Source organism: Schistocerca serialis, chromosome 1 (genome assembly GCF_023864345.2).
Source record: "Schistocerca serialis cubense isolate TAMUIC-IGC-003099 chromosome 1, iqSchSeri2.2, whole genome shotgun sequence".
Taxonomy (NCBI): Eukaryota; Metazoa; Arthropoda; class Insecta; order Orthoptera; family Acrididae; genus Schistocerca; species Schistocerca serialis.
In genome coordinates, this window is record NC_064638.1 from 568,090,434 (window position 1) to 568,116,906 (window position 26,473).

Here is a 26,473-nt window from a genome sequence, read left to right on the forward strand (position 1 = left end):
CTTTTTCACATCGTTTATATTGCTTTCTGATTGCGGTTCGTAGGGACAGTAAAACTCTATCAGCTATAATTGTCTCTCCATATTTCGCTCTATACTCCAGTATTTTTGAACACAATAAATAGAAATCCTTAGGGAGCAGGGAAGAGACTGACTTCTGAAACTTAAGTTTTTTCGGGACAAGTCGCACTCAGTACATTCTGTTGTCTGGTATCGCTCTTTAATTTAACAACCACTTACTGTACTTTAAACTATATATTCCAGAGTTTCTGACGATGTTCGTGTTAAATTAACGAGCGAAACCTGTTAATAAAACACAGTAAGTGCGAGAGGCGACTGTCCTGAAAAAATTAGATACATGACCGTTCTAGAGCTACAACAAATCGCTACTAAACCAACGAACATTCGACCGGCGTTCACACTAGGACAGCGGTCCCAACGCAACCAAAAACAACGGTTTGATGTTATCGCCAGTAGACCAAACCGCAACCAAGGCCAACCGCTTCGTTGGCTCCGATTTGCGCCCGTATATGCAAAGCAAATCTCGACCTACGAAACGGTTGGCTGTCGTTCGTTGGCCTATATAGTGTATACGCGCCTTAAAGTTATGACTGATGTAACACATGGTCATTCCTTTGAAGACAGCGCACAGATTGCACTTACCCTGCGCTGGGTAGTGCATTTTACCGTGAGCGTTCACTAGCCAGGCGGCGAGCAAGCGTGAGCGCTCGTGTTCGCCTAACCACCTCTGAACATGCCTGGTGTAGATGACAGTGCTGGAGGCTTAGCCTTCGGCTCGGGTTCGGTACTTAGTACCGCGCTATGTCCAATTTTTGTACAACACTTTTGTTTGGTTTTAAGAAACTAAAAGAAGAACGCGTTTGGCGACTTTTGTGTCAGGTCAGCCTCTTGAATTTGCACGCGCAATGCTAATTAACTCAGAAAGGCGCAAGGTATTTAATTTTTTTCTTAAGAGTTATTTCTTAGCACAACTACCCGGCGACACCCTTAAAAGTTTTTCAGTCTTTTCTGACCATCCTGTAGAGACACGTCCGGGAACTGATAATTGTACGAGTACATCCTGCTTTGCGGGTGAAGTGTGGTGCCGGTTGCAGTTTGGCTGTACTCATGAAAGTTTCTCGGTTCTCGGATGTGTGTTCGATTCCTTATGTTCGTCGAGAACAGAGTTTTCGATTTCGTAAAGTTGTCGATTCTGGCATCGTTGCTTTATACTGGTATCGCATTTAGGGGTGTCTGCATGTACCGCAGCCACTCGGCTATAGTTTGTTCAAGTGAGTGAGGTGGTGGTCCGGTTGGCCGCAGGATGAGAACCTGCAGAGGATCCGCGAGGAGGAGGCGCGCCACCGCGAGATGACGGACAAGTTCCAGAAGATGCTGGCCGAGGTGAGCGCGCAGGTGCACGTCAACAACAGCAGCACCAGCCAGCTGCGCGACGACAACTGCGAGCTGCAGCGACGCTTCCAGCAGCTTGTGGAGCAGCAGCGCCTCCGCGACCAGGTGCGTCACCTCCTCCATAGTTGACACTACCTTCACACAACAACATTCGTAGAGAGCTTTATTTCACAAATTATAAACTTACACACAGTTTCCTTACAATAACAGCAAACATTTCCATTTATAAACAAGCACTTCCGCCAATAACCAGTCATTCGCAGGAGACACATTGCTAAACACCTCCTCTAGCCTTCATAAAGGCCTCAGTCGCACGAGGAAGAGTGTCTACAAGTTTTTTTCCAGCTATGCTATATTCAGTCTAAGGCACTATCTGTTGTTTAGACCCAGTAGAACTACGAAATTGCGGGCATGTTGATTGATACGTTTCACCTTCTGTTCCAAATACCACCAGAAATTTTCCATCGGAAATGAGGCCAGTTGACTTTGTCGGAAAGCCGAGCTGCAAGAGTCTTCGTCAAACTGGAATATATGCGTGCAGTCCTATGTGAAAACTGCTGATTTCCTCTTCTTGCCGGTGGTGTCCACAGCACTCCCACCGCGAAGGTGTAGAAAGATCAGCACTTGGTCACCAAGAATGTTACACTAAATATATTTTTATGCCCATGGTAGCCTGAATGAGTGGGCCCAAATCTTAGCTCGAAAAACAATTATGAAAAAATCACAGAACCTCTGGCCTGAACTACACCCTCCACCCATCACAGGTTCAAACGCCTCATCTAGCAGTCAGTGCACTCGATGCCTTGCACCATTTGAAAAGAGAAAACTGCACTATTATAGGGCAAATGCAGAACCGCAGATCCTGTCAACACACTGTTGAAACAGTCATTATGCCCTCAGCGACCACTAATGGGAATTTTACAAAAACCCAATACCCTTCTTTCCGCGTTTCAGAAATATTAGTTTGCCGCTTTCCCTTGTACATCTTCTGAGATGATTCTGAGTATCACACACCAAGCCAGTAATAGGAGCATTCAGTCAGTATTACACTATACCATTTTTCAACCGATTGTCACCTGTTTCGACACCTATCCAGATGTGCACTTGGCGTTGTTGATCACGTGGACCTTTCACTGGTGTGACGGTATAGTTGCTCACATGCAAACTGTTGCTGCGTTGCAGTCCCTCCTAGACACTGGAATGTCCTGTTGTTCTTTCAGGTCAGTCTGGTACAGCGTCTAGGAGGATGTTAGAATTTGTGTGGCCACTGATGTCATTCACATTGTAGCATACATACGATTTGGTCCCTCGTACAACTACACCCCCCAGTTACAATCATACAGACCAATTATACACCGTCTATAAAATGGTGAAAGCACCCATTCTGTTTGCATTGGCCCCACAAATTTGTGTAACAAATAAACACATACGTCTCCTCATAGGCAGCGTTATCTAAGCTGAGACAGATTTGACTTAAACAGCAACTACAGGCTGCATCTGTGGGATCATTATGGCGTCGAGACCAGAGCAGCGCTGAACAGAACAAGCCAGCGCTAAAGGGACCAGAAGTATTCACTCAGCACCGACCACCCTCTTCAGACAACTCTGGAAGCATTCGGCCGTTCTCAAGTCACAGATAGCAGCACTAGCCACAAGTTTCAGCATTCGAAGTAACTATACGCAAAAGCTCTCATCACTTGTCGACCAGTTCCAGTGATCTTGGAGTATGTACCCTACATAATACTTCCATGCCCCCTAGTTGTTGCAACTGTTGTCCTACTGACGTATGTTCCTCACACACTACTCGCAACTACATAATGATCTTCTTATTACATAAGATCTGTGTTGCTGTATCTCATAATTATCAGCATCGCACTAAATTTCCATAATTAATTTAAATAACCAATTCCTTAATAGTAATGCAGCCTACGTTTTCTTTAGTGTACTGTATGTGGGAGAGGATTTGATGGCAGCTCGTATGTTCCAGCAAGTGGAGAAGATGTCGAAGCAGCTTGAGCTGGAGACGCAGCTGCACAACGCCCAGATGGCAGAGCTGAGGATGCAGGCCAACCTGGAGAAGGAACAGCTGCTCAGGGAGAAGCAGCAGCTGCTCAACGTGAGTACCACTCTCCATCAGCACTGAGCCTCTCGACACACCACGGAATTCACAGTTTCGCCATTTAGCAGCGACGTGGTCGTTGAGATCCTCCATTTACGTAGTGTTCAGTGACTATGATGGATATGCATGTTGTCAGGGGATCATAATAGGCCAGGAGGTAACTGCACACACTTCAGACAGGAGAAATATTACTCTGTAATGTTCATGAACATTTGAGTACAAGATCACCACTGGGCTACACCAATAATTAAGACATGATGTCTGCACTTCGAATTACGAACATTTATTGAATATCATTCTTTAGCGAGTAGCATATGAAACGCGAATCTGTGAGCGATCTCAATAGTACATGCTGCCACGCAAAATATTACTTAAACTGTGTTATTGTACATAATCTTCTAAGATTAAAGTATCACTGAGGACAATTCATTGCCCATGGAACGCTCATAGTTAAATTCCGAAAAAACTTTAAATGAAATAATTGCATTCTCTAGCGGTTTAGCCGAACAAGTAGCATGACCCAAGAGTCCCACAGTCTTTCTACAAGGATCTCAGCAAAGCGCATTAGCACTCACCCCCAGGTCCGTCCTTACATTTAATTCATAAACGACCTATAATGTAAATAAATTTAGGCTACCATCTTAAACTGGCGATTAAAAAATGCGAGAATCGTATTACACTTCTGGACATTGAAACTGCTACACCACGAAGGCGAAAGACACTAGCATCAAATTGGCAGGCAGTGTACTACATATTTGGATTTGCAGATGTTACGCATTTTAGCCCAACTGCATAGAATAGGTAGGAGTGACGTCACTGATATTCTGTATATAAGGAAAGATTACACAGTGAGCTTCTAATTGAGAAATCGCATTTGAATGTTGCTTCGTGAGATCATGTTGTGGCCTCTACCAGCATATGCTGGAAGTTGGCAATAGCTGCATTGTAGCCAGTTTGAACAGCTGCTCACATAGTTCGGGATGCCGTGACTGTCATGCCAACCTGGAATCAGTAGATTCAGGAGAGCCTTGCTAAACTTCATGGAGGATCACATCAGTTCCACACGACTATCGCCCGAGAGGATGTATATTGTTCACTCGGCCGTGCAGGATCGTACAGCAGCTTCATGTACCTGGAGTCAAGAAACGGTCTTGGTTAATCCAAGACAAGTATCCACAGGTACAGTGCGGTGACGTCTGAAGCACCATGGACTGGCAGCGTGGCGACCTCTATTGGGGCTTCTCTTAACGCCTCAGCAGAGGGATGCGCGCCGACATTACTGCGCCCAACGTCAGCACTGGATGAAAGCTTGCCACCACGTCGGCTTTTCAGACGAGTCCTCTGTGGTGTCGTCCGAATAGCAAGGTGTCAAGGCAAGATTGGTACCGCGTGACGAAGCCACCAGTTGGCACAGCCGCTGCCACACGTAGTGATGATTCGAGTGACAACGGCCTAGCCATGCCACACGCCACTGCATCAGCTTACTTGCTTACGCCTGAGCACAACGCCGCTCATTCATCGCCGAAGACGACAGAATCGTCTTTCTACTGAGCCAGCAGTGCGATAGTTACGTTAAACAGAACTCTGCCTTAATGTCTATCGTCAGTTGTACTGTATGAGCAGGGAATAGTATCTTGTCCCGTATGAAGTGATACGTTAATCTCCAGTGGCAGCAATAAATACACTGAGTGCTGGATGGTGCACAATTCAACTTGTGCACCATCTTTATAATGACCTTATCGTCGACAGTTCGTTAAACTCCAATTTCTGTTGGTAAACTATGATGGTACAGCTGGCTTATGGAAGGATTTATGGGTAATTTCTTGTGGGTGCCTTGCGAAAAGTAGACCTCACACACCAAGGAAGGCATAACAAAGACAGTAAGGAACAGATCGAACAGTGTGTCCCATTCAGTGTGGCAACATAACTGACACCAGGGCACAGAGCTATTCAATCCTCCTCCTCCCTCCATTTCCTTCTTTCCTCAATTCCCCCCTCCACTCTCGCCATTAGGTTGCCGACATTTCCCATTTCTGTGTAATCCTCATCGTTTCTTAGCCTGTTCACACGTTCAGTGTGATCAACGTTGCAACAATATCGCGATTCCTTTTTCATTTGTTGATCACTGAGAAGCGGTAACAAACAAAACAAAGCCAAAATAAAGTCTTCATTCGATCGCTGTCCTCGCTCACTTGGTATAACGAGAGTGGTTCAATGTAGTAGCCAAAAACTAGGAACAATCGTCTCAGTAGCAAGGACAGGTAGGTTTTATGGAGCTTTCGCTCAACACATTTCACTGTGAATTGCCTCCAGATTTCCTTTCATACATCTCTGCCCCGTTCCATTTTATTGCCCTCTGATCTATGCCCTTCTTCTACCTACTATTATCATTACTTCTACTTTTACTTCCTGCTCCTCCTACTACCATCACTACTTCTACTTACCCTTCATCTTTTCTTTCGCCTTTCTTAAATTTTGATACAATTGTGTTCGGGGCATGCGCTCGTGCTGACGTAACTTACAGCAGGCGAGAGATCTCTCTGACAGTTACAGTGGACTTGGCGCGGCAGCATCGCGCGCCTACCTTAATCAACGCGTATCGCGATCCTAAATGCCAACGCCACACTGTTGTCGTAGCCCTACGCACGACCCTTTTTTTAGCAGCAGCTGTTTACGCTTCACAGTTGTCAGCTGGCAATAGCACTACCAGCTGCCGATCATACTATAGTTAGGCCACTGGCCCCTTATGGTGAGCCGAGTTTATGGAGCCTGCCTGTTGTCCAGACTGGGAGAGGAGGCGCTGAGTGTGTGTGGTGGTGTTGCAGGACGTGATGAAGTACGAGGAACAGGTGCACGCCATGGAGCAGACGGAGGAGAACCTGCGCAGCCAGCTGGCGCTCTACGCCGAGAAGTTCGACGACTTCCAGACCGCCATGACGCGCAGCACGTCCGTCTTCAACAAGTTCAAGGAGGACATGGAGAAGGTGAGCGAAATCGATCTGCTCTCGCAACGTTTCTCTTGTCGCAACATCTGTCCACGAAAAGACCCATAAAATTTTGGTACGTATACGAACAGATACCGAACCGAATTGGGGAGAAGAGACTGTTGTAGCACAATATGACTGAAAGAAGGTGAGGTGTAACCGCCTTGCACAGAAAATAATTCAAAGTAAACAGCTTTACGAAATAATAATTTTGTCAGTATTAGCTCTAATAAATGTTCTTAAAGTTGGTTGGGTGTGACTCAGTTTGCTCAAAATAGTAAACGTTGTCCAGAACTTATCTTCATTTCGATGCTTCGCTGCAGATGATACCTCCTGTAAGTTTTTAAGTGAAGATGGGCCAAAGAAGACCGGTGTTCTCAAAAGATGTGAATAGTCAGTTATTATTTCAGGTGTACAATTATTACACCACACGGTGTTCTCAAGATCTTCCATCGTACTGGGCCCACGACACGATTTCTCGCGCTCCTTATTCACTCCAACAACTGATGTACTGTTGCGTATAGTAAACTGGCTAGTGATAATTACAGAACTTGTTGATAATTACAAAAAATGTTATCATCCAGTGGTTACAATTGAAATGCATGAAATAAGATACAATGACAGTTACACTTATATTGTTCTCATGGAAAAATGAGTGAAATCACGCGAGTAAACCATGCCGATTCCATTTGTATTAATTACATGAAATTATATTATACCAAATATTCCTACCATATTTCCTGTTCCAAATATCTGTACATATTTTTTCGCGTGAATAGAATTTTAATAAATACCGCAGCCAAAATAAACACTTTGTGTACATTATTAATCTGGTTACGTTGTATGAATTACAATAAATATGTATCAATTAGATGGTATGTTGGCCTACAGCGTAATAAGCTGACAGGATGAGAAATAGTGTTTTTAAGGTTTCAAACACTATAATTACAATATATTTCATATCTCTTTTGTTACTCGAGTGTTCGTAAATGGTAAGTCCTAACTGCAACTGAACAAATTGACAAGACATTCCTACCAACGGACGGAAGTAATATTAGTGAGTACTTCGATGTGAAGTTGTTTAAAATTGTTACATAGCTCAAATCGCGAAATTGCTTTTATGGGTCCTGATCAATTAATAGTTTATCATGCACTCCAAATTAGCTTCGACATCGTAAGAAGAATGAGCTGTTCGTTTCAAAGGTATCGTTTGATCGGATACATTCAGAGGCATCAGTGAATAGATAGTTTGATGACGGAAGTTTGGGGGTAAAAATTATAAAGGGAGACAAAGGCTTGTCAAGTTGTAGTTGCAACAGTATGACAGTAATTAATATTTAGTTTCTGTTTACGGAAACACCTCACAGCTAATATAACTTAAGCTCATAGCAACTGTTCATGGGGCTCGTGACTGAACGAATTTGTGTTTTTGTATAAAGCAATTTCAAAATTCCTCAGGTAACTTTTGGGGAATAAAGTAGTAGGAAAACTTCTATCACGGAAATGGCAGGGAATTGTAGATGTTACAAGCTATATCACAGTATACTTTTCAGTTGGCTGCTTTAGGGCAACTCTAAATGCATGGGCTTGCTGACAGCCCAGCAGGAGAAAACATTAGTCAGGGAAAGCCGCCAGTTACAGGCTGTGACCAGAGCTGCTTCCAACAAAAAACCAGACGTCGTTCGTGAGCCACAGGTGGAACCAACAAACCACATGAGTTAAGGCGAGACAATGAGAAAAGCGGGAAACAGCGTTCCTCAATTTACAAGCAGGTATAGGTCTTTGTTCAGAATGGTATTGCTAAGGGAAATTCAGAAAATGGAGGGAGCACACTTCGATTTTAGATCGTGTAAATAACGAAGCTGTCTTAAGTTTTGATAGGTTTTTCCTATTACAATGCTTACAAAATTGCATGGAGAGCATGTACTTCTCAAATGTATCTCTCTGAATTTCTTGCAAGTTAAATGCAAGAAACACTGTACTTTGCAACTATTTCTGTTTCTGATTGATATTAATATTAAAAAGACTGTTATTAAATTCCACAATTATAATAATGATAATAATAATAATAATGATTGTATATCGCTTGTTTGCTATATGAATTGTAATGTTAACTAAGGCTGTTTGGTTAGATGTAAGAGAGGTCTCTGTCGATGGATTGTAGAAATCTGTTGTGTAGCTTCGTCACTGCACTTGACGAGATTAACAGATGGAAAACGGTGTACGATTATTACGTAGGACAACTTTTATTGAAATAGGTAGTTGATTTCCAACGATGATGACAAGCGATACTGCAATTCTGTCATTCCGTTTGGGAATTTTAAAACTTGTGGCTTTCCTGCACAAATTGCCTGTCTCCTGGACCTTTAAGCATCAGAAGTTGCACCCTCTAGATAGTGTTCCGATAGTGGCTTATCTTAGTCTTAGTGAGAGGTGGAAGAACTACGGAAGAGTAATAGAGTAACTGCCATTGAATTCAGAATCTGAATAATTGACCTCAGACACGTGGAAAATGGTGAGGCAGCCTTCACAGTATAGAAGCAGCCATGAATCCACGATAGTGGATAACTAAAGTCGCTAAAAAGTTATCCACTGGGAAACGAATACATAAAACAGACAAAAAATGACGAAGGAAGTTTGTTACAGTGTTTAGCGAAAAATTACTAGGTGTATAAAGAGTGTGTATTAATCGGAAGGAAATAAATAAATACTTACTGAGCCGTGAGAGAGGAACTCACGAAAATGAGGACACGGGCATGTGAGCGTGTTGGTTACAACAAAAGCATCAGTCAGCCGGCACTCGAATGTTCGTAGGATCAGACAGGAGTACAGGTTGTTACAGCGATCGCCCAAATAGCGCACACGCTCTAGAAATGTGACCAAATTCCTACCATGAGTTTCTCGTACACATCTGACTTCAAGGTGATGAAGTCCAGCACGTGTTGCAACTAAAATGGTGGTACACTTGCACGGCAATCTTCACGATGGACCAAAATGAGCCAACTGCGACTAGATATTTCTTGCGAGTGGACTTGAGAGCGCGTGTTGCTTGGTTTTATTTCTTCGGGGGACAGACAGTAGAATAACTACACCGGTAAAAAGTAGTTCCTTGCAGGCAACTTCGCTTGGGAGACAACGCTGACCCTCCTGTGGCATTTCAGCTAGAGTTGCGTGGGAGACTTCCTGGCTTTTAAGTTGGCCATTCTTCATTGACGCCAGCCCAACGCCCCCATGGGTAAAAGGACTCCTTATGCGGAACCGTGGCGGCGAAGCAAGTTTGAACTATGGACTATTGTACTAAATTCATTTGCAGAAATCTAAAAATTATGCAGATCTCATCGGCAACACATCAGTGGGTTCGAATCACAGGGAAAATTACATTTCTGGAGGAAATTTGCCTATAAAACCTATGAACACGATAATTATGTATTCAGTCAAACAATTATTGCACTCGTTTGGTTCGTAATCTCTTCTACAATTCGAACCTGTGCTTGAATTCTACGCGGTCCAGTCTCACTGATGTGACCACGGCATATGTTAGACGTCAGCGTGCAATAACTACTCACATATGCCAGGGGCAGCATTAGCAGTGGAAGGTATGTAAACTGTGTTGGGTGGGATGTAGAAAACAGTGCAGTGTCGTAATACGGAAACGGGGCGATTTATCTGACGTCCAATAGGGTATGATCATTGGCATTGAGGCCAAGGGTTGAAGCACTTCCGAAACGGCTAAGTTTGTTAACTGTTAGGGTGCCACCGTGGCTAAATTATACCGTACATGACAAAGTATCACTATCCAAGACCGGTGCCAAGGTGACTGCGGTGCATCATAGGCCTTAAATGACAGAGGTGGACGACGGCTGCGGATATGTGTGCCGGCGAATAGATCTGCGAGTGTTGGGCAGATGACTGCTCAGATAAATAAAGGGGCTACGAACTGTCTCCCCTCAACGACCGTTCAATGAACGTTGTTGCGTATGGGCCTCCACAACAGGCGTTTGTTTCCTTGCACCCATGCTGACTGCCATTCATCGGCGACGAAGGCTGGAATTTGCATGCCAGCAGCAGCAATGGACGTCCACGGAGTGGCGTTTTCAGGTGAATCTCGTTATACGTCGGTACCTTCTAGAGTTTCACTGACTCTCCTCCTGCACGTCTCATGGCGATCCACGATGCAAAATGTGGTTATTCGGGCTTTCGACAGGTGGTCACATTAGTGTGACTTGACAGTGTGTATTAACTGTTTCGCCGGCCGGTGTGGCCGTGCGGTTCTAGGCGCTTCAGTCTGGAACAGCGTGACCGCTACGGTCGCAAGTTCGAATCCTGCCTCGGGTATGGATGTGTGTGATGTCCTTAGGTTAGTTAGGTTTAAGTAGTTCTAAGGTCTAGGGGACTGATGACCACAGATGTTAAGTCCCATAGCTCTCAGAGCCATTTGAACCATTTTTTTTATTAACTGTTTCTCAACTTTTTCCTGGTAAAGACTGGACGATAGAAAATGTTCATAGCTTGAAGGCCCTGATCCATCCATTTGAAATAAATAAATAAATAACCACTGATGTAAATAAATTATTATTGCTCGTATTATTATATAGTTTTCTATGTACGTTATTGTTGTTATTATTATTATCTTCTTTCTTTTCTCAGACGTTATGTCTGGTCAAAAATGGAAAGTGACGCGGACCTTGATCAAGCGTCACTTTCTTTTAACTGTATGGTATATGTTATATTGCATTTAGGAACTTTCGGGTAATTGAACATGTATCAATAATTACGGATTTCTGTAGTTGTATATATAAGTTTGGATGTAGCTGTATTGCATTGATGTACTGATGGATATTGTGTGGTATGACTCCTGTAGTTGATAGTATAATTGGTATAATGTCAACTTTATCCTGATGCCACATGTCCTTGACTTCCTCAGCCAGTTGGATGTATTTTTCAATTTTTTCTCCTGTTTTCTTTTGTGTATTTGTTGTATTGGGTATGGATATTTCGATTAGTTGTGTTAATTTCTTCTTTTTATTGGTGAGTATGATGTCAGGTTTGTTATGTGGTGTTGTTTTATCTGTTATAATGGTTGTGTTCCAGTATATTATTATTATTATTATTGTTGTTATTATTATTAGTCGTCTTTAAATATGAAGATTCTGTTGCACATAACAAGTGGAGTTGACATATTCTGTTGGTTTGGCAGAGGACCTCCCCCAAATGGTACCCTGCACCCACGTCATATTGCTGAGCAGCAGCACTGTGCTATTTTGCAGATGAGCAAGAAGATCACGCAGCTGGAGAAGGAGACAGCGTCGTGGCGGAGCCGCTGGGAGAAGAGCCACGAGTCGCTCCAGCAGATGGCGGGCGAGCGGGACCAGCAGGGTCGGGAGCTGGAGCGCGTCACGCGGCAGTCGGCGCAGCTGGAGAAGCTGTGTCGCACGCTGCAGGCCGAGCGACAGCTGCTCATGAGCCAGCTCGCCGCCGTCCCAGGTCAGGCCGCACGTCCCAAACTGCGGGGTTCACTTACTCCATAATATGCAGCACCATTACGGTGATTCCTACTTAAAAACTTGATTTTATTCTTTGTGCTACACCCTACTTCTGATCGATTCACAGTAACAAAGTTGTATGTAATTTGGGCTCCATCGGAGAAGAAGGGATGCTCGTTCCATTTGGAAAGACAAGAAATCACATTAGAACGTAATTTATCTCAAAATCTATTGTTGAGTATTTGGTGATCAACGAATACTAATATTACACTCTAATACAAAAAAGAGAGAAAGAGAAGCACCACAAAGGAATTATCAGAATGGGACAGATATTGGAAGATGTAATGTACTGGGTGATCAAAAAGTCAGTATAAATTTGAAAACTTAATACACCACAGAATACTGTAGATAGAGAGGTAAAAATTTACACACATGCTTGGAATGACATAGGGTTTTATTAGAACAAAAAAAGTACACAAAATGTCCGACAGATGGCGCTGGACAGCAAAACTGCCACCGTGACGGGTGAGAGGTACGCCGATGGGTTACAGAATCGCATCATCCCCAGCCTGGCTGATAAACACCTGCTGGAATGTACGATGTTTATGCAGGATGGCGCTCCACCCCATATTGCTAGACGTGTGAAAGATCTCTTGCACGCGTCGTTTGGTGGTGATCGTGTGCTCAGCCGCCACTTTCGTCATGCTTGGCCTCCCAGGTTCCCAGGTCTCCGTCCGTGCGATTATTGGCTTTGGGGTTACGTGAAGTCGCAAGTGTATCGTGATCGACCGACATCTCTAGGGATAGAGAAAGACAACATCCGATGCCAATGCCTCACCATAACTTCGGACATGCTTTACAGTGCTGTTCACAACATTATTCCTCGACTACAGCTATTGTTGAGGAATGATGGTGGACATTTTGAGCATTTCCTGTAAAGAACATCATCTTTACTTTGTCTTACTTTGTTATGCTAACTATTGCTATTCTGATCAGATGAAGCGCCATCTGTCGGACATTTTTTGAACTTTTGCATTTTTTTGGTTCTAGTAAAACCCCATGTCATTCCAAGCATGTGTGTCAATTTGTACCTCTCTATTTACATTATTCCGTGATTTATTCAGTTTTCAAATTTATACTGACTTTTTGATCACCCAGTACATGTGCAAATGAACAATGATTACAATTTCAGAAAAATTTGATGAATATCCAAGAGAAAGAGCTTCACCAATTGAGCAAGTCAATAATGCATTGGTTCACTTGTGACCCTTGTGCAAGCAGTTATTCGGCATGGCATTAATTGATAAGAGTTTTTGGGAGCCCTCCTAAGGGATATCGTGCCGAATTCTGTCCAATTGGCGCGTTAGATCGTCAAAATTCCGAGCTGGTTGGAGGGCCATGTTCGAAACGTTTGCAACTGGAGAGAGATCCGGCGACCTTGACTGTCATGGCAAGGCTCGGTAAGCACGAAGACGAGCAGTAGAAACTCTCGCTGTGTTATCTTCTGAAATGTAATTGCAAACGGCAACAAAACGGGGCTCAGAATATCGTCGACGTACCACTGTGCTGTAAAGGTGCCGCAGATGACAACCGAAGGGGTGCAGCTACGAAGTAAAATGGCACCCCGGACGGTCTCTCCTGGTTGTTGGGCCGTATTCCGGGGGGCGGTCGGGTTGATATCCGACCGCTGTCCCAGGCATCTCCAGACACGCCTCCGGCCTGGAACCTCATTGACTGGAGTACAGTTGTAGCACATCGAACTGAGCCCTGATGAGCAGCGATGACGTGTCTGGAGAAGCCCCGGACGGCCGTGGGACACCAACCTGACTGTCGCCCGCCAGACGGCCCGACAACAGGCACTGATGGTTTGGTGTACCATTTGATTTCATAGCAGGAGCCCTTTGGTTGTAATCCAGGGCACCGTTACAGCACAGACGTACGTCGACGATATTGCGCGTTCTGTTGTGCTGCCTTTCATTGCAAGCCATCCGAGGCTTACATTTCAGCAATATAATGCGCGCCCACACACAGCGAGACTTTCTCCCGCTTGTCTTCGTGCTTGACAAGCCCTACCTTGGCTGGCATGACTGCCGGATCTCTCCACAACTGGGGAACGTTTGGAGCATTGTAGGTGGTGCCATACAACCAGCTCCAGGTTTTGACGACCTAACGCGCCAATTGGACAGAATTTGGCATCATATCCCTCAATAGGAAATCCAACAACTCTGTCACTCAATGCCAGGCCGAATAACTGCTTGCATAAGGGCCAGAAGTGGACCTACGTGGCCGCGCGGTATTAGCTGAGCGGTCTCAGGGGCTGCAGTCATGGACTGTGCCGCTGGTCCCGGCGGAGGTTCGAGTCCTCCCTTGGGCGCGCGCGCGCGCGCGTGTGTGTGTGTGTGTGTGTGTGTGTGTGTGTGTGTGTGTGTGTGTGTGTGTGTGTGTGTGTTTGTCCTTAGGATAATTTAGGTTAAGTAGTGTGTAAGCTTAGGGACTGATGACCTTAGCAATTAAGTCCTATAAGATTTCACACACATTTGAGCATTTTTGGACCTACGTGTTACTGACTTGCTCAATTTGTGAAGCTCTTTCTCTTGACTAAACCATCCAACTTTTCTGAACTTGCAGTCATTTGTTTTCGTGTATATGTACTTCACAGCTACCAATTTCTGTCCCATTTGGATAATTCTTTCCTGGCGCATCGTTGTGTTTTGTGTTAAAGCGTATTTTAATTGTGTTTTTAATGTCGCTGTATTAGTCCATAAAACTTCTAGAGCCTAAAGAATTTCAACAGTAATGTTTGCGGAAATGGCAGCACCCTGAAGGAATACTTTAATCACACCAAAAACCTATAGGCTGCGTAGATTAGTGGAGCCATAGTAAGTGATGAAAACTGCAGAGAAATGGCTTGCACGTAAGCCCGGTAGCAACTCCTTGTCCGTGGGCACGCAGGTGAGTGTTGCGATGTCACACAAATTGGAAATGTGCAAGCAAGCGCCGGTATGCCTTGACATTGTCAAAGGGTGCAGTATTACGATATCGGCTTGTGAGCGAGTTCGAACGAGGCAGAATGGCTGGTCTCCAGGAAGTGAGTTTGCCCTACCCTGCCATTGCAGCTCTTACAGGACACTCTGCTTTGACACTGATGCATTTGAGTAACAAATGAATAGAAGAGCGTTGTATACCGCGACGAGAGGGTACTGAACCATACGATATGACCACGGTATGGGACGACAGCCATTTTGTACATATGGCTGAAACATGCAGAACAGCTTTTTCCACAGTGTTGATTTGATGTGGAGCACTGAAATGGCTGTGAGCATGTATGAAACGGTTCAGCGCCGTCAGCTGAAATCTGGATTATTATTATTGTTATTATTATTATAGTATCCGACGGTGATTGGAATTTTCGCCTAGCCAAAGTGCCGATAGGGGAAACACGCCAGAGCTACTCGGGCACTAGACTACAACCACGGATAGTGCTCGCGCACTGCGAAGCCGCCATGCCGAGCTCGTGAGGTGCCGCCGCCATCTTACGAGTGTTTACTTCTAAACGCTGCAGCCAGGCTATTACTGGTCTCTCTATCTCTCTCTCTCTCTCTCTCTCTCTCTCTCTCTCTCTCTCTCTCTCTCTCTCTCTCTCTCTCTCTCTAGTCACTGAAGCTTTTAGCTATGAGCCGTTGAATAGCACGGTTTTGACCTTGCCTGGTTTACGTTTGAACTTTGGATTGCTCTCTGGATTGTTATGTACGCTTAAGACGACTTTGCTACGTTCTGGACTTTTTTGGTTATTCGTTCACTTCATGATCTCCTCAGTAATTTATCTTTTAGAACCGCGTGCTTTGTTCCATTGGTCTCTCTGTCACCATTAGTGCGAGTGTTCTTACTTATCAGAGTAGAATCGGATGATGATGATGATGATGATGATGATGATGATGATGATGATGATGATTAGTGATTTAGGGCGCTAAATGGCATCACAAGCGCTCCTGAGGCTGAATTGGTGGCACGTTTGCCATCTGCTTCTACTGACCAGAAGCCACAGACTGCAACGTATCAGTGGACGCCGCCACTGTCGTGCCGGATAGTAAAATGCCGCGTTTTCGGACGAGTCCTGCTTCAACATGTTCCGCAGTGATGGCTCCATACGTGTTAGACTCTACCGTAATGAACGCAGTCGAGCAGACTGCATTACTGAGCGACGTAACGGAAAAATGTCAAGCTTGATGGTTTGGAGCGCCGTTGGCAATAACATTCAATCTTTCTCCTGCTTATTGAGGACAATCAGAACAGTAGCCTCTACATCCGAGAGGCCTTAGTGTCCAAGGCACTGACCCTATTGCAGGCAGCTCCACATTCCATATTTCTGCAGGAGACGGCCAGCCCACACGTGGTGAGGAATGCACAAACTTTCTTCGAAGAACGACGGGTACCACTGCTTTCCTAGCCTGTACGTTCGCCTGACACGTCGTTTATCGAACAAATCTGGGATATAGTCGATCGGCAACTTGTTCTTTCTGGTCCTCCTGCAGTTACTGTCGATGCTTTATGGACGTGCCTACAAACCGTATTGCAGTGTGTTCCCAGGAGAATGTGGAGGCCATGTTTGGTTCCTAGTCAGCACGTAGCAGTTTCACACCGTACTGAGTTCTCGTGGTCAAAGTGTGTATACGGGGTGTAAACGATAACTGTTTACACCATAACACAATGATGCAGCAGACTGACATTTTGATGTACTTATGGTCTATGAAGCCGAAAAACCACTTCAATTTCACCCATAAAAACCACCTAAGCTACAGCTCAAGATTTTTAATATTCCCTCGTTCTCTTATGCTGCCGGCTTACGTCAGTCAGATTTTGGAAATTTTATTTAATTAACGTTAGTAACCTAAACTTTTTCACTATGGTAATCAACCATCCAAGACTTTAAAATATTTTATGCAAAAACTAATTACGTTTACAGTTCAATCGAAACTACACCTTAACGAACACAAAAGTTTTTTATTAAGAAAGGGTGAGAAACAAAAAGGCTTGGTTTTTAATTTTACGCAGTTAAAAAAAGTTAAGGACGATTTTAGGGACAAAAAGAAATGTTAAAACGGTTAAGAGCGACAAAACGGGTGAGGTGAAAAGGGCGAAAGGATATTCAAAATCACGTGCAGTGCGAATGCGGGGTAGCTTAGGTGGCTTTTGTAGCACAGCTTGACGTTGCTTCCCGCCTTAATAGACGAACCTGTCTCTTTGTTGGTCTCTTATGTCCCCTACATCACTGTGGCACGTTGTAAATAGTTATCGTTTGCACGCTGTACAGTACTGTGGTTGAAATCATTTGACTGTTCTCATGTCACTAATCTGTGGAATAAATTTCATTGTAATGGGATATTTCCCTCATGGTGCTACAATTTTCACTAGTAGTAACATTTGTACAGTGTTCTTGGGGTAAATAGGAGGAGAGTATAGCATTTTCTTCTAAAAAATCTTACCCTTTGATAAAATCTCTCGTTACTCTTTGGAAAGTTGGTTACAATATTTAGATACATCCTGAAGCACATACTGTTTCCTTTGCACATTTTTGTAAATTATTTGTCGTAATCCTATACAATTTTTGACATCTTTCAGCTGCTTAAACTTTCAGTTTAATAACTGGCGCCCACAGATCTCCACCGCATGCCACTACAAAGGATCTGTCTTAAGGAAAATGTCTCTCAAATGAAATCCTGTAAAAACTGTTCAACCCCATAATTTATACTTTTTGATATTTGATTTACTGTTACTTGAATCCTTGTTAATATTTTCGCCCTATAGTTGTTCACTAAGCAGATTCAGAAGGATGTGGGCTGGCGTAGGTACTGGGAGATGAAGAAGCTTGCACAGGATAGAGTAGCATGGAGAGCTGCATCAAACCAGTCTCAGGACTGAAGACCACAACAACAAGAAGTTCGATGCATCGACGATTTTCATTTTTTATTCAGAGCGCTAATTACGATCAGTGGTGGTCACAGCTTCGGATCAGGAGACAGGTTACGTCAATGATTTCTCAGTTTTGCTGAGTCACAGGCTGGTACAAAAGTTTTGAAAGAATATCGAAGTGCAAATATGGTGCTCTGGCCTCAGAAGCGGCGCACACTCGTGCTTCGACATACACACTGATATGGAAAATTGCGTTCTCTTTTTGCGGTCTAAAATCAAATTCATCATTCAACATAAAGATTTCCAAGTAATAAATAACTTTTCCATGGAGCGGGATGCGTTGGAGAAGTCCGGCGGAGTGGCCATCCATATTCCCGAAATTCAGGTCCATTAGATTTCTGTCAGTGGGGACATGAGAGAGGCAACTACGTATGCGATGGAGATCGGAAATCTTGCAGTCGTAATTGAGAGGATTGTTAATGCTTGTGGTCTTATTTCGGTGTATGTGTTGATTAAAGTCACTGAGGTGAACCGGATAACAACCACCATAAACATGGTAGACGACACGCCGAGCACATCGCGTACCCTTTCTGTATTTTCAGCAGCATTTGTCTTATTCTACACGAAATGTGCCAGAAACAGAGGATGAATAGCACTATGCTTAAGTGCAAGACAGAATTGTTTTTCTATTGCATCAAAGATGGATGCTTACAAGATAGCCACCAAGATGGTAATACAGTCTCACCATGTTTTCCCCCCTCTACCACCTCGTACTACTTGACTTTAAATTTCTCCATAACCACCTGTTCTTGTTTTAAGAAGGTCATCTTACATAAATGGATCACCCTGTAGATTGACTTAAACTGTCAGAAAGGAGCTGTACAACTCGCCAACTCATTGCTGCTCCAGACCAACTTACAGAATTAATGTGCTTCCCGCTGATATCTCTTCTGCTCTTTGTAGGTATGTCTGATTCAGCTGACCCCGTCCCAGAGGTCAACATGGAGGCTGCGTCGGAGGGCAACATGGACCCTGTCCCAGAGAGCAGCATGGACGCTGTCTCGGGGGGCAAAGTGGAGACTGCCCAGGAGGGTAACGTGGAAGCTGTCCAGGAGGGAAATGTTGAGACTGTTCCAGGCTGCAACGTAAAGGCTGTTCCGGATGCCAAAACGGTGTCGGTACTGGACAGCAGCAGTGAAGGAAAGACGAGCGGCGGCGAAGACATCGACCAGTGAAGGACCGCGTGGCCACTGGGGAGAGAAAAAGTGACGAGCGCGTGTGGCGCTGTCGTCGCACCCTTTTGTCCCCGCGCTTTGTCTACGACTCTGTATCCAATGTACTTTGTAATGTACTATATCTAAATTATTCAGTACACTATGTATAGTCTAATAAAATTGCTACGAAACGACTTTCTCGAATTAATACCGAAATACGGCAGCGTATTGGAATGTGTGTAAGGTAAGTATCAAAGACATGTTTACGCTGCCAATCACTGTGAAGTGCGTGGCAGAGCGTACTATTCTCTTTCCATATCTTAAGATTTCGGCCCGTTCATTCGAGAATGTTTGTGGGAAGAGTGAATCCCTGTGTACATTACAGCGAGTCGGTATTTGCCTAATTTGGTCTAGGGTACAGGTATGTAGTGTAAGATGAATAATATTCGCAATTTCTGTCCGGAAAGCCGCATCCCGAATTTTTCTGAAGAGGTTCCCACGAGATGAAAGGCGTCTTCCTTGAAGTGCGTTTACACCAGTGCGCCTTTGCTAGTCCCACACCCATATTCTGGCACGCATGGAGGTGAGTGCCTCTTGGTCAATATGAGTGCGTGAGTGAGTGAGTCCATTCACACCTACAGAGGATCAAGCACGCTACTCCAATGACCGAGGTGCAGCTGCAGGTTAAGTGCGACCTTGTGCTTGGCCACTGGACAGTGAGCAGCTAGCTGTGCCGGCGATGTGCACCAGCTAGGCTGCAGCATAAGCATGTCCTCTAAAGGCAGGCTTATTGTGAGAAACAAAACACTTGCTGGATTCTTAGCATACGCAAGGAACAGGTCTAGAATATTCTAATATGTGCCGGCCGGAGTGGCCGAGCGGTACTAGGCGCTACAGTCAGGAACCGCGCGACCGCTACGGTCGCAGGTTCGAATCCTGCCTCGGGCATGGATGTGTGTGATGTCCTTGGGTTAGTTACGTTTAAGTAGTTCTAAGTTCTAGGGGTCTGATGACCTCGGAAGTTAAGTCCCATACTGCTCAGAGCCAATATTCAAATGTGTGTTCATATTCGGATTAAAATTACTTGATGGTTGATACTTCACGCGTTGCAGCTGGTTTCCTCCAATCAGAACATTCAAAGTCACGCCCGAACCGCTCGGCATTGCCAAACTGCCACAACATTTAGTCAGCTCACTTCCAATTTCTTGTCAGGCTCTCTTTATGAGTTTGGATCCCGAATCCTGAGTATTGCCCTTTTATTTCGTATTTCATCATGCAAAAAAAAAAAGAGCACTTTCCGTATGCAGCACTAACAAAACAATACTGGATTCTTCCGCGGAAGACCCGATTCAGCGTCACATATACTGTTGTTATAATCACAGAGATCGGCTTACATTGTAAAGCTCCACACGACAATGTGTGAAGCTGAATTTTTGAAGGCTGCATTAATGGTTGCGACTGGATCACCAGAGTCAAAAGTGTAAGTTTTCTGTAGTACAAGGTCGTTGCGCAGTTGTTAGCGTATAAACCTGTTGTGTAGAAGGTCGCCTGTTCGAATCTTAACACATGCTCAATTTTTTTTTGTTTCTAGGTCTAACAAAAGGACTTTGGTTGTTATTTTTATTCATTAATTGGTTTAAAAGTATTTTTTTATTTCTAATACGTTGCTGCATTACTTTAATCGATGTGTTGATTTTATTTGCTCTTATTTTTCCTCCTTTCATTCTTTTTTTTTTTTGTTTGTAATGTGCTTGTTCCGCCTATAATATGTAACTAGGTGCCAGCAAGGCCTGCTGATCGGTTGGTAACGTGGGAGCTCGTGTCGACGGTGTGAAGATATTCTGAGCTAAGCAATGCAAGCGAGAAATTAGTTTGCTTTTGCCGCTTAAACTGAAACTTTTCTACATGGAGTTTGCTCGTTGTAACGCCCCAAGGACAGGAAACCGCAGTTAACAAACTTTGTGGAAACTTAAAGTAGGGAAGTGAGTCTTCTTGACAGTGACGGCAACTATTGACCATAAAATCTACACTGGTAATATTTTGATGAACACCTGTATCATTCAAATACTGATAATAGCATACGAAAAGGGGAGATAAAAGGAAACGACTATCATAGATTCTTTATCAACCATCTATAGAATAAATTCAAAATCATATGAACGAAGGTTAAATCCAAGGAAGTAATTCAGTCAAAGATAACGTTTACCATGGAAGAGTGTTGTGACCGCATCGTAAATGAAATTCAATGCGACTACAATGCAACTCGGATATGTAAATCTTCAGTTAGTTCCTCTTGAGTCGCTCTAGAGTACTTTGGCGATGTTGTCTGGATGCAAACGCTATTAGATTGCTACAGTTTTGGAGGTTTGATAATTCGTGAAATAGAGATTGAAGTATTGCTCAGTCATTCGACTGAAGAAAGTTAAACTTTACCGTTCTCAACGCGACAGTATAGTAAGACGAGTGTTAGACTTCACTTGAGTGATATTGGTTTATCGGACTTAGCCTTCGTACTGATGAACAGTTACAAACCTTGAGAGCAATGGATCAACGACAGAAAAACAATTCATAGTCTTGAGTAGGACACAATAAAACGAAGACACGAAGAAAGACGAGTACGCCGATTAATCAGAAGTTGTCAGCGTCACGATTACTGAACTGAATAGAGTTTAATCTTGAATGGCATATCGGTGTGCGTGTGTTGTGGGGACAAACAATTAATGACAGGAAGAACAATAAAATCTAAGTCAAAAGATAAATCTTACGTGACGTCTAACTCATTAAACGGACAATACAATGTGTATTAATGCAAGTTGATTGACTCTCTAAACATTTTAAGTGACTAAGTGAGTACATGAATAACGGACAGTGAAAAGTGATTAGTTTGATTCGGTATTACGGCGTATCAGAAAACATTTACTCCAACATAAGTTATCTTTGGAGCTATGTCGGACCGTTGTTAATAACTTGACGTAGCAACGGCGTAGCAACGGAATAGTAGACAGCAAAATTTCATCCTCGCTATGTATGATGTGAAAAACGACCGTAATGATGAAATCAAGAATCAAGATTTTATTTCGTCACGGAACTAACTGGGCATAAAAATAAAAATAAACGATTACAGTTTACCAGTTCGTATAAGCTGAGAAAACTGTTGCGGACAGGTAACAGAATATTTCTAAACCACGCGAGGAGTAGTGTTCTTACGAGGGTTACAGGTGCTGTTCCACGTCATACCGACGGGGACGAACATCGTTTCGAGTCGCGTCTCGTCCCGGCGAGTGAAGGAGGAGGGAAGGGACGTCACATCGTAGAGGTTAGCTTTAACCCCCTGAGCAAAGCGATCGTGATTTTAGTTCTGTCGCAGATTGTTGACTGTCGTTTTCTCGGATACATTGCATATAACGAGGTTGTGGCTAGGTTAGGTCTTGAGTTTAACCCTAAAACACAAACTTTCTTCTGTTATCTAATGTTACAAGCGTTCGTAATTTTTACGACATAACAAAAAGTAAGCAGAATAAACAATACAGGCCACAGTCTATAATCAAAGAAACAATAGTTTTTGACACCAATGAGAACATTTATTTCGAACAATTAGTGCATAATTGCGCTTGATGCTCTTTTCGATATGCATTACAACAAACAGCACAAAACGTTGTTGTCTCTCTTCTCTTTTTCGACGGACATATGTGGCAGATAATTCTCCTCGGGGCAGATGATATTCCAGCATTTCCACCAATGGTCTCACGATGGGGCTCGATTCCACGATTCCAAGGACAGACTGTATAATGAGGCGCAGGTCATTTGATATTCTTGGTATGCGTAGCCTGCCTTGCATCCATGGTGAGAGTAGCTCAACACCCAGTCTTATCAGGAAGTTTTTCCTCGTTAGAACATTCTCTTTTTCACGGGTGGTGTTGTGAACGTGGGTTACCCGCATGTTGACACACATAATGTTAAAAATTCCGCAAAAGACACACGAAGGCCAGCGTTTAGTCTTCCGGCTGCAAGAAATGTTGCGAGGCTTCTGGCCTAATGACTTAACGCCACCTTTTGTGTAGTTGTAACAATGTATCATCTTAGGTTTCTTAGTTACTTCGTCTGTTTCAGCCTGGTCGTGCATCGTTTGTAACAGAAGGAACACTTTATTTGCTTTTGGTTTATATGAGACAAGAGTCATTTCCTTGTCAAAGATGAACATGCATGTTCCTATCTCTCTCTTCTTGGTTATAAGTAGTTCTGGCGATATTTCTCGCTTATTGTGTCTCAAAGTACCAACGAGAGTGAGTTTCTCCTATAATAGATCGTCGGCTAACTTGAAAGATGTGAACCAGTTATCAACGGTAACATTTCGGTTAGATCCTCTCATTGTTTTTGAGAAGTCCTTCACTTAGTATTCTTCAAGTGGCAGACCGTTAGTATCTGTGCCTTTCCCGAGATGTGGGGAAGCATAAGCCATATACACTATGTGATCGAAAGTATCCGGACACCTGGCTGAAAATGACTTACAAATTCGTACCGCCCTCCATCGGTAATGCTGGAATTCAATATGGCGTTGGCCCACCCTTAGCCTTGATGACAGCTTCCACTCTCGCAGGCATACGTTCAGTAAGGTGCTGGAAGGTTTCTTGCGGAATGGTTCACGGAGTGCTACACTGAGGAGAGGTGTCGATGTCAGTCGGTGAGGCCTGGCGCGAAGTCGGCGTTCCAAAACATTCCAAAGGTGTTCTACAGGATTCAGGCCAGGACTCTGTGCAGGCCAGTCCGTTACAGAGATGTTATTGTCGTGTAACCAAGCCGCCAGAAGCCGTGCATTATGAACAGGTGCTCGATCGTGTCGAAAGATGCAATTGCCGTCACCGAATTGCTCTTCAACAGTGGGAAGCAAGAAGGTGCTTAAAACATCAATGTAGGCCTGTGCTGTGATTGTTGTTGTGGTCTTCAGTCCTGAGACAGGTTTGATGCAGCTCTCCATGCTACTCTATCCTGTGCAAGCTTCTTCATCTCCCAGTACCTACTGCAACCTACATCCTTCTGAATCTGCTTAGTGTATTCATCTCTTCGTCTCCCTCTACGATTTTTACCCTCCATGCTGCCCTCCAATTCTAAATTTGTGATCCCTTGATGCCTCAAAACATGTCCTACCAACCGATCCCTTCTTCTAGTCAAGTTGTGCCACAAACTTCTCTTCTCCCCAATTCTATTCAATACCTCCTCATTAGTTACGTGATCTACCCACCTTACCTTCAGCATTCTTCTGTAGCACCACATTTCGAAAGCTTCTATTCTCTTCTTGTCCAAACTAGTTATCGTCCATGTTTCACTTCCATACATGGCTACACTCCATACAAATACTTTCAGAAACGACTTCCTGACACTTAAATCTATACTCGATGTTAACAAATTTCTCTTCTTCAGAAACGATTTCCTTGCCATTGCCAGTCTACATTTTATATCCTCTCTACTTCGACCATCATCAGTTATTTTGCTCCCCAAATAGCAAAACTCCTTTACACTTTAAGTGTCTCATTTCCTAATCTAATTCCCTCAGCATCACCCGATTTAATTTGACTACATTCCATTATCCTCGTTTTGCTTTTGTTGATGTTCATCTCATATCCTCCTTTCAAGACACTGTCCATTCCGTTCAACTGCTCTTCCAAGTCCTTTGCTGTCTCTGACAGAATTACAATGTCATCGGCGAACCTCAAAGTTTTTACTTCTTCTCCATGATATTTAATACCTACTCCGAATTTTTCTTTTGTTTCCTTTACTGCTTGCTCAATATACAGATTGAATAACATCGGGGAGAGGCTACAACCCTGTCTCACTCCTTTCCCAACCACTGCTTCCCTTTCATGCCCCTCGACTCTTATAACTGCCATCTGATTTCTGTACAAATTGTAAATAGCCTTTCGCTCCCTGTATTTTATACCTGCCACCTTCAGAATTTGAAAGAGAGTATTCCAGTTAACATTGTCAAAAGCTTTCTCTATGTCTACAAATGCTAGAAACGTGGGTTTGCCTTTTCTTAATCTTTCTTCTAAGATAAGTCGTAAGGTTAGTATTGCCTCACGTGTTCCAGTGTTTCTACGGAATCCAAACTGATCTTCCCTGAGGTTGGCTTCTATCAGTTTTTCCATTCGTCTGTAAAGAATTCGCGTTAGTATTTTGCAGCTGTGACTTATTAAACTGATAGTTCGGTAATTTTCACATCTGTCAACACCTGCTTTCTTTGGGATTGGAATGATTATATTCTTCTTGAAGTCTGAGGGTATTTCACCTGTTTCATACATCTTGCTCACCAGATGGTAGAGTTTTGTCAGGACTGGCTCTCCCAAGGCCATCAGTAGTTCTAATGGAATGTTGTCTACTCCCGGGGCCTTGTTTCGACTCAGGTCTTTCAGTGCTCTGTCAAACTCAGTGCCACGCAAAACAACAAGGGGTGGAAGACTCGCCATGAAAAACACGACCACACCATAACACCAGCGCCTCCTAATTTTACTAGTGGCATTACACACGCTGGCAGATGACGTTCACCGGGCATTCGCCATACCCACACCCTGCCATCAGATCGTCACATTGTGTACCGTGATTCTTTACTCCATATAACGTTTTTCTACCGTTCAGTCGTCCAACGTTTACGCTCCTTATACCTCCCGCCAAACTGTCATAATACTTACAATGGATCCTGATGCAGTTTGGAATTCCTGTGTGATGGTCTGGATAGATGTCTGCCTATTACACATTACGACCCTCTTCAACTGCGGGCGGTCTCTGTCAAACAACAGACGAGGTCGACCTGTACGCTTTTGTGCTGTACGTGTCCCTTCACGTTTCCACGTCACTATTACATCAGAAACAGTGGACCTAGGGATCTTTAGGAGTGTGGAAATCTTGCGTACAGACGGATGACCCAAGTGACACCCAGTCACCTGACCACGTTCGAAGTCCGTGAGTTCCACGGAGCGTCCCATTCTGCTCTCTCACGATGGCTAAAGACTTACTGAGGTCGCGGATACGGAGTAGCTGGCAGTAGGTGGGAGGACAGTGCACCTAGTATGAAGAACGTATGTTTCTTGGGGGTGTCCGGATACTTTTGATCACATAGTGTATTTTGTTCCTTTGTCACACGCCATGACAATTTTAATCCCATATTTAGCGGGCTTGTTGGCTATGAACATAGGAAACGGACATCTACCATGTAAAGCAAGGCGTTGATCGTCCACTGTAATGAATGAGCGTGGTCTGTAATAGTTACGGCAATTGGTAACAAATTCATCGCATAATTCCATGATGGCTGCAATTGGATCGGACTGCTTTCGTTCCTCACGAGTCAACTTACCATCAGAC

General features: G+C 43.8%; 1 protein-coding gene across 1 annotated transcript in view; it reads left to right on the plus strand.

Moving 5' to 3' along the window:
- The window catches only part of LOC126476119 (alpha-taxilin), a 141,588-nt gene extending 122,274 nt beyond the window's left edge, over positions 1-19,314 (plus strand). Inside the window, exons 4-8 of the mRNA XM_050103520.1 lie at positions 1,321-1,515; positions 3,398-3,526; positions 6,355-6,513; positions 11,781-11,997; positions 18,870-19,314. Coding sequence (XP_049959477.1) covers positions 1,321-1,515; positions 3,398-3,526; positions 6,355-6,513; positions 11,781-11,997; positions 18,870-19,141 — 972 coding nt within the window. The 3' untranslated portion in view covers positions 19,142-19,314. The remainder of the gene's footprint in view (positions 1-1,320; positions 1,516-3,397; positions 3,527-6,354; positions 6,514-11,780; positions 11,998-18,869) is intronic.
- Positions 19,315-26,473: the final 7,159 nt, after the last annotated feature.